This window comes from Hypomesus nipponensis, chromosome 2 (genome assembly GCF_054491055.1).
Source record: "Hypomesus nipponensis isolate SF chromosome 2, ASM5449105v1, whole genome shotgun sequence".
Taxonomy (NCBI): Eukaryota; Metazoa; Chordata; class Actinopteri; order Osmeriformes; family Osmeridae; genus Hypomesus; species Hypomesus nipponensis.
The window spans coordinates 17681522-17690844 of record NC_140362.1 but is presented as its reverse complement, the minus strand read 5'-3'; the positions used below and the strand labels follow the sequence as shown (position 1 = coordinate 17690844).

At 39.8% G+C, this 9323-nt stretch overlaps 1 protein-coding gene across 1 annotated transcript; it reads left to right on the top strand.

The window, feature by feature from the left end:
* Positions 1-4746: 4746 nt before the first annotated feature.
* On the top strand, positions 4747-9304 carry LOC146301115 (uncharacterized). The gene is made up of 9 exons (XM_084708858.1): positions 4747-4890; positions 5136-5399; positions 5583-5690; positions 5870-5941; positions 6066-6188; positions 6373-6480; positions 6683-6779; positions 6905-7686; positions 8444-9304. Exons 2-8 carry the CDS (start codon positions 5139-5141, stop codon positions 7024-7026), a joined length of 891 nt encoding a protein of 296 aa, XP_084564984.1. The 5' UTR covers positions 4747-4890; positions 5136-5138; the 3' UTR covers positions 7027-7686; positions 8444-9304.
* The last annotated feature ends 19 nt before the right edge of the window (positions 9305-9323 follow it).

The following is a 9323-nucleotide window of genomic DNA, read 5'->3' as shown; positions in this document are numbered from 1 at the left end:
TCTCTCTCTGCCCCCCCCCCCCTTTGAGGCTAAGTGTGGAAGCTGAAGCAGTATTTAGGAGTGATGACACTTCTTGTTAAAGGGAACTTTAAAAAGGATTCATGACTTGGTATCCCTTGTTGCTGCCACAAAGACATCTTGATCCTTCACAACCCCGATTGATTTGTTCCACTGTATACTGTAATGCTATAAGAATATATGTCCATCCTTTTTGCTTGTCCAACTTTCATGACTTGCAAGGTGTACTCCAATTTGAAGAAGGTTAATGGTAGAATGGTAAATAACTTAATCAATGAAGATAATCAGCCATAGAGAAGAGTGTTTTGGCTATATCATGTCATTCACAATGTATTCAAGCTTTGTACACAACACTCAATACAGATGGTGTGTATCGTGCACAACACTTATAGTACACAATTCACACCATATGACGAGTACACTCAAGGTTACACTACAAGGAACAATATGGCACCATCAAAGTAGGCAAAGTAGGTGCATGGTTAAAGAAAATTCCTCACAAAACACTATGAATAACAATGTGGTATTGTAACAGGGCAGCAGCAAAAGCTACAGTAAGTGTCTGGGAAATATGTCTCGGCCTATTGGAAACATCAACGATACCTGTCTATTAGGGAGTCTTGTCATGGCCTAAAAAGTGCAGAAACTAATGCAGAGGTATGTTTTTTTTTATCAAATAGATGTATCTTAATACTTGAAATACTGTGGATTAGCACAGTCCAAAATTGCAATATACATTGTTGTGGACTGGGTGTAGATAATGAGCATAATTTGCTCAATATACCAATGCAAAAAGGCTGTCTTAATACGATAACCTAACCGTTTTAAAATAAAAAGACGCCTAGGTCATGGTCATGGGCTGCGGACGCGGGTTGCTCGTTGTTTGAGCTCATAAACACAGGCCCTATATTTAAGTATCCCATTAAATTAACCCATCCGTAAATTGATCGTAGCTTTACTTTCCCGTGGCAAGGTCATTGTGACAGAACTACGGCACCAATAGTATAAAAAGAAAACATAAAAATAGGAAATGTTCTCGTTGAGCCATAGCCTACGATTGTCAAATGTTGGCCTCACGTCGTATGTCCCTGGCGAGTGAGAGTTCTGCAAGGTCATTTTGGCGCGTTGAAATACGCAACACAATACGCGGTCAAAACCTAGTGCCACTCTCTCATTCGATGAATAGACTACAAAAATACCGGTGTTCAACGGTCATCTGAGGGGTGAATATATTATAGCAGCAGTATGAGAAAGAAGGATGAGGGTAATTTTAGACAAATGGCAATTTCCCATCAATTGAATTACAGGATCTGTGTATATAACACCTCCAAATGGTATATTATTGCTGGAGAATCTACTGTGTCATTTAATCAGGTTATCCCCGTTTTAAAATATGGTTGTAGACTAACCTAAATGGTTGTGATGTCACTTGATGTTTCTTACGCACGAGACCCCCGGGCCACAGAAAAAAAGACAAGGAGTGTATATTGGTATATTCAGTTAATTCTTAATGCCTGTGTTTAGTTTCGACGCAGATGTGTACAGCTGATGTGTAGCATGTCTTCAATTGACATTTATTAGGTCGATTGGTTCATTTTGAAAGGAGGGTGGTGGTCCATATTGGACCGGTCGAAGGTTGCTCTATTTGTACCGCTCATAAAAGGCTACTGTATCTTCTTAACTCTCTTTTAACACTTGAGAATTATAAGAGCTCATAATCACATTATGTTAAAAGAGGTAGCCCTAGTTATACCTATTAACGCAGCAAACAAGGTAGACAACATTATATGAAAACGACGAATACAAATCCTTACCTTGAGTGAAATGAGATCAAGGTGTTTCAGGTGTAAAACCTTGATTTATATATGTCTTTTTTTTATATAGAATGGCACTCCGTCAAAAAGCAAAAGATGTAAAATCCGTTTGACTGAAAATTGGTCCGTGGTTGTTCACCCAGTCCCTGTGATGTGCACCAGGATGGCTGACGTAGTAGGCTACGAGCGCAACCCTACTACACAGCATCCTTCTTCAAGCATCCCCCCTCCTCTCTTTACTTCCATTTCTCTTCTCGCGCACACCATTCTGGGAGAGGGGACCAGTGTTTACTTGACGGTGAACGAGTGAATATCAAAGGACTTAGACATTGACTCTTGAATAAAGTGGTAGTATAGCCTACTATACGTTATTGCTGTAATATTGTGAAATGGATTTGTAGGCTATATAACCTGTGCATTTCTATTGATGGCAAATGGATTCGACTGTCATTTTTGCCATATGCACCAAATGGTTGGTGCAATGAGCTGTGCACGAGATGCCTCTCCCCACACGTGCTGCAGCTCGTGTCTATAATTGGCCATGAACATTTCCTAGTGTGTGTGACATTGATTTGGATGATACAAGTAAAGTAGCAATGGCGACAATAAGATTCTGTATGCATTAAATATTTTGTATACATCCTATCAATTGTTAATCCAGCAGATCATATTTGATTAATATTAGGATGATAATATTAGGATTCACCTCAGTGCTAGACACAACATTGCTAGAGCCACCACTCCAAGATTTTGGAGTATATTTTACCCCATAGTGCTATCTAAAAACACCTACCCAACCACATGTCCTTTCACCTGTCACCAAGCCAACTGCCACTCTTCTATCATGATCTGGGTCCAGATGACGCCATGCCAATTTGTCTTTAGGCTTTTAACTGCCATAGTCTATTAGAGTGATATATTGACCAGCTGCAGTTTGGACCAGTCCTGAGGCCAGTATCTGTTAGTCACAGTACCCAATTCCTTCCGTAATCTCATGCCCTGTTTTTAAATAGGAAGGAAGATAAAAGAGGGATTTAGGTTGACAGATGATTTGATGGTGATGCAGGGCAAAACTTCCGACCACCCCACAGAAGGCTGCTCCTGACCTAACCTCTTTGATGTTCTAAGTCAGTAGTTGTCAGTACAAGGGGTCAGTCCCTGCCTGGCATCACTTTTTTCACCCACCCAGGCAGAATGGACTGTGGAATATGTTACAAACACATCACTTGACTTCCAATTCAGCATAGGTTCGTTGTAAGTAGTTTGAAAGGTGGTGTCTAAAGCCAACAGATATAGGCTCTCTTCATAATGTTTCACAACTGACACTGAAGTGAATGCATTTGAGATTGAAATGAGTGTCCTCGCTCGAACTGCATCACAATGCAGTTTGAATAGTACACATTTAACGTCAGAACATTTAGACATTTAGCAGACGCTCTTATCCAGAGCCACTTACAGTAAGTACAGGGTCATTCCCCCCGAGGCAAGTAGGATGAAGTGCCTTGCCACAACGTCATTTTACTCGGCTGGGAATCGAACTGTCAACCTTCAGATTACCAGCCCAATTTCTTCACCATTCAGCCACCTGACTCCTGAACAGAACTGAAGTAGTGCTCTGTGAGTGCTTGGATTTTTCTCCTGTTTTCATCAGGGAGGTCGTGCTGGGGATTTTTAATGACTTGCATTAAAAGAAAGAGGCCTGCTGTGAGTCGATGGTGCAACACAAAGAGTCTGGTCTACTCAATCCTCATGGTACTAGAATCATTCTAATCCACTATTAAATAAAAGCATAACACATACAGATATTTACACACACACATTTTATAGTTTGTTCAGTAAACAGCAGAACATTAGTGTCTGATGCCAATTCATACACTCTACTCTCTGAACACACACTCTGCAATTAAAGGTGCTTTAGAACATGACCAACGGGGATGAGACATCTTGAATCGCAGTAATTTCTACAGATGGCCCAAGCTCCAGTGGAGAGAGGAGGAGCAACATACATATATATATATAATAACCCATTGCCCTGTGAGGAACCTGTTAGAAAACTGACAGACCTGATGAACACTCCCTCACAGCTGCACAAATTGCCCCCAAACCAGTCAGCAGATGGAATGTCTTGTGTGAGATCTACAGAACTGACAGAAAAGATTAGCATACTAACAACGAAATAAAACAATCTAAACCGTTATCTTAAATATATAAGAGTGTATTTTAGTGTGCAGGGTATTTTTTTATTTTAGAAATCACTGTCCTATATTGTATTGTCTCTGGAGCAATAATAATATCTCAGACATTTTTGGGTATCTATAAAATAATATATTTTCTGGGTAATAAGGGACAGACACACGATGTCCTTATTGTGTTTCTGATGAGACCGTGTGTAATATGAATCTCATTCTACTATAAGACTACAGTTCCATCGTTGTTAAAATATGTTTGGACTTATCTGTTTGAACGGACTTTAGTTGCACAAGTAGACTATGTTCTAACACATTTTCCTCTGGATTCCATCCATCTATTTATGGCATCTTAGATAAGACTCTTCCTTTGAATTATTTGAGGGAACTAGTCGATCTCCAAAATAATAAATACCCAGATCTTAATTGCAAAGTCGGTCATTTGACAAAAGTCCCCAAATATGTTTCAGTTGTACATGCACAAGAAGACATCGGAAAATGCCATAGGTTTTTAATAAGACACTATTTGAGAGAAGACTCACACCTAGAAACCAAAAGGAAAGATTGTAGAAATTTGAGCACATTCTGTATAATTAACGTTTATTTATTTTATTTTTTACTATTATTATATGGAATTTTGAGACCCTTGTTGCAAGTCAACATTGTGATGTTTTCCAGAATGTTATGTTACTATAGAAATAGAATAAAACATTCCATTGCAGAAAGAAAGGATTGTTTAGCATTTCAGCAGTGCACATTATATTTTTACTTTGACACGTTGAAGTCCACTTGTTTAACTCGAAAGAAATAACACGGAACAGAATTAAACTAATAGATCTTGATCATTGGATCTTGAGTATACATCTTTTGAGGTAGGCTCACATACTTGAAGTTAAATATACCCTATGAGATTCTTTCTATATCAGTTAAGAAAGCAATTTAATTAACTGAAAAATTAAAATGACAAATTAATTAACCTGTAAAGGTAAAATAATGCCAATATTTTTAATAAATCTGTCCGGTTTTAGAACAGCGCAGGTTAGAGAATGATTACATAATCTTACAAAGTAATACATTGTTGTTGAATTAAGTATAATGTCTGTTTTTCGGCTGGTAGGAAATGGATGATACTTCTCTCATCGAAGAAAGAGGAGTTGTGAGGAGGGAGAAAGATGAAACATTTCTGAAGCAGAAAGCAGCTCTTGTACGGTCTAAAGAGGAAGAGGGTCTTCGCAGAACCATAACCGGAATAAAAAACAAGATCAGGATGAAGATGAACCTTCTCCAGTACTTGGATCTCCAGCAGGAGATCAAGACTGTACTGATGAAGGAAATAGAGGAGCTGCAGAGCAAATGCAAGAATGCAGGGTTTTCTAACTCGGTGAGCATGATAATCAAAAGGAATCAGAAATTGTTATTTATTTTTGGTTCTAGTAAGATGCTTAATGCTCGTTAGACAACTGCTCATCCTGGCTTTTAAATACGCCAATCTCCTGACTTGCTCAAATTTTATTGTGACTGCAAGGACTCATTTTTAACTATGTTCTGTCTTTTCCATATGCAGTTGGTCCTAACACTGGCCCCAACACTGACCCCGGAAACAGGTACTGCACTGATACCGGCACAGGTTGGCCTGAAAGAGTTGGACGACAAAGACTTTACAGCTAAGTCGGTGAGTTTTGCCGAAGGACCAAGAGTTTACGTTCATTTACGGTTCAGACCTGCTTATATACACACTTACACTATGACCGTCTCTGACCGTCTTGTGTGATGAATTCAACTTTATCTTCACCATAAGTGTTGTATGTATATACTTTTTTGAATGTTTCAATGATGTTGTGTTTGTTACAGATTAAGTTGGCCAAAAGGCCAAGTGTTTGGCGTTGCATTGACCTACATGGAAACTGCACCTGCAGATCCTTGGTGAGCTTACAGACTAAAATAAGTTGGGTCAATGGTAAACACTGGACATGACTGGACTAACCTTAACATTCATGCATGCTACAATACTCGGTAGACTTTTCTAATTGTGTTGTGTTTGTTACAGATTAAGTTGGCTCCAGAACGAACTGTTGGACTGGCCACTGAAATGGCCCCTGAATTGGCCTCAACAGAATCGGGACAAACTCTCCTTAGAGAGATGGATGGAGAAATAAGTGCTGCTAACTCGGTGAGCATGAGAATCAACATGAATCAGAAAAGTGTGTCGTATTATTTGTTTTAATAAGATGCTTAATGCTCGTTAGACAACTGCTTATCCTGGCTTTTAAATAGTCCAATCTCCTGACTTGCTCAACTTTTATTATGACTGCAAGGACTCATTTTCAACTATGTTCTGTCTTTTCCATATTCAGTTGGTCCTAACACTGGCCCCAACACTGACCCCGGAAACAGGTACTGCACTGATACCGGCACAGGTTGGCCTGAAAGAGTTGGACCACAAAGACTTTACAGCTAAGTCGGTGAGTTTTGCCGAAGGACCAAGAGTTTACGTTCATTTACGGTTTAGAAGTGTTTCGTATTTTTTGTTTTAGTAAGATGCTTGATGCTCGTTAGACAACTGCTCATCCTGGCTTTTAAATAGTCCAATCTCCTGACTTACTCAACTTTTTTTGTGAATGCAAGGACTCATTTTCAACTATGTTCTCTCTTTTTCATATGCAGTTGGTCCTAATACTGACCCCAACACTGACCCCAACACCGACCCCAACACTGACCCCAGAACCAGGCACTGGACGAGTGGAAGAGGAGAGCTACAGTGGTGAGCACCTTCTCAGCTACCAGGAAGCTACATGCACAAGTTCTACTACAAACACACTTCTCAGATACCAGGAAGCTGTGTGTAGAACATGCAGATAAAGTGTTAATGCATGTGTTTTTCCACAGTGGGTGGACAACAGGAGGAAAGGAAAAAGAAAAAGGGGGGGTTAAGAGGATTCCTCCAGAAGCTCTTCACCTGCCGCTCTGTCTCAGAAGAGGAGGAAAGAAATTTGAACATTTGGAGTTAAAAAAGGATCCCAGCCTAAAAGTCGTTAATAGGTGTATATCGCCACCCTGTGCTTTTAAAAATGTAATCTCCTCTCGTTTTAGGCTACCATGACCAAAATTACCCTTAAAATCACAACCTCTAAAACACGCATGTATGTTACATGTATTTTGTGTTATGCAGTTTGTGGGTAAATCTTTAAAATGTAGCTTACATGAATTAGTAGGCTACATGACCAAAATGTTTTTAAACCTTGTCTGATCAAACCGACGTGCGTCGCGTGCACACTGATGGCTACAAAGTAATTACTCCAGCTGCAAGTGTTGTAGTTTCTGATCGTGGTCATGCCACGGATAGGTGTCAGGTAGGGGAACGCACACAATCGAAAGCAACTGGCTTTTCTTGTTCAGTAAGCTAATTTGTTTTAGCTGATACTGGCGCAAGGGGCCAGTATTGTCTACATCGCCCCCTTGATAGCGGATGGCACAGTTAGCGTGGTGGTTTGGGTTTGATAATAGCAGGAAAAATGTAGCCTGTAATATTTTCAACGCGAAGCAGATGTTAAACAAAATCCAGGTTGCTGAATTATTGGCACTACCATGAGAGGCACCGGGATGGACCTTATCTGGAGAATCTTAACCGCTCTGAGCTTCGATTGTTTTAAAGATTCGACATCTTCAAGGTATGAACATTCCCAAAATGGTTGAATATCATTTGTAAGATAATTTATGCAAATCCAGTCTCATTTTCATATGCTACCATACATGTTGGAAAAAATTGTATTTCCTTTATGTTATTTAGTTTTTTATTTGTATTTTGTTGTCATAGTACGCAAACTATTGAAGCCGACAATATTCTCCATTTGAAAATAACCCTCATGTAGGCTATGTTGTTATGACAACAGGGTTGTGAAGCATTATCTAGGATACCTTCCTTTTTGTTTGGGAAATTTCTCAGACATTTCTGAATTTTGAAGTAGTTAAATGACCTTGAAGCTAAAGTTATGTATTCATCATGTTTTAGTTTCCTAGACTTAAATGTAAATAGTTGGGAATTATACTTTGTACGCCTATTATAATAATCAGTCAATGCAAAAAAAATAGCATACACTGTCGGGTTGTCCAGACAGTATTCCTAGAACTCTTGGGGATTTCCCTGAGGAACGTTTATTCTTGGATCGTACCCTGTAAAGCAGGGGTGGGCAATCCTGGTCCTCAGGGGCCACTCTCCTGCATGTTTTAGATGTTTCCCTGCTCCAACACACCTGATTCAAATGAATGGGTCCTTATCCAGCTCTGCAGAAGCCTGCTTATGACCATTCATTTGAATCAGGTGTGTTGGAGCAAGGAAACATCTAAAACATGCGGTACAGGGGTGCCCTGATGACCAGGGTTGGGAACCATTGCCTTAACCAATCCCTCCCCACCTCATTCCGCCAGGTCTCCCACCAAGCTGAGCACCAGCCAAGCAGGCAGTTTAGAAAGTAGCTCACTGACAGGCTCGCTGTCCTTGGGACCTGACCTCCCCCACTGCCAGTGCTGCATCTCTTACGAGGCCCGTCTCAAGCGCCTGTCCTGTGGTCATCTCTACTGCGACCCCTGCACTGACCAGATAGTCAACCTGGCCTTTGAAGACATAGAGGGCCTCTCCGACTACCCCTGTCCCATGTGCAAGTCTCTCCGTCAGCTAGGAGAACTGGAACCTTCCTCCTCAGGGTACTTCTGTGGCCCCTTTGGCATGCTGCAGCATCAGCAAGTGGTCAAGGAGCATGGGAGTTGGTGGGGGTAGTGTTGAGGTCACCTTTTAATACTAGCGAAGTCCTGGCTATGTATTAGCCTTCTCTGATGAGAAATAAGCCAATTTATGTGTAACAAGTTAAGGTTTATGAATATAATAATTTGTTTCTCATACAGCTAAATTGTGATCAATAACATTTGAGTGCAGCAAACAGCTATTTGTTCTGTTTCAGTTCTCTTGTTTGGTTAATCTATAAACATTTTAATTGGAATAGTGAAGATAGTGGAAATGCATGTAACTTTACAATTTGTATTGATTTTGATCTTATTTGGGTGAAAACCTTCAGAAGAAACTGCCATACCATCATGTTTTTCTATAAAATATTGTTAGATGTTTGTAATAATCAATTTGTGTCAGACCGTTTAAAACTGTTCTTTTGTTGTGTACACAAAAAAATCTTATTTCGATGTTTCTTCATGTGCCTGTACATGGAGATTATGGATTTTATCGGATAGAAGATATATTGTACACTCCCATGTTATGTGTAAAATTATGTTAAATCTTAATGTAAATATTTATTTT

Coding starts and splice junctions, on each gene's coding strand:
- LOC146301115 (XM_084708858.1), top strand. CDS start 5,139: ATGGATGATACTTCTCTCATCGAAGAAAGAGGAGTTGTGAGGAGGGAG. Junction 5,400..5,582: donor ATGCAGGGTTTTCTAACTCG/GTGAGCATGATA, acceptor TTCCATATGCAG/TTGGTCCTAACACTGGCCCC. Junction 6,481..6,682: donor AAGACTTTACAGCTAAGTCG/GTGAGTTTTGCC, acceptor TTTCATATGCAG/TTGGTCCTAATACTGACCCC.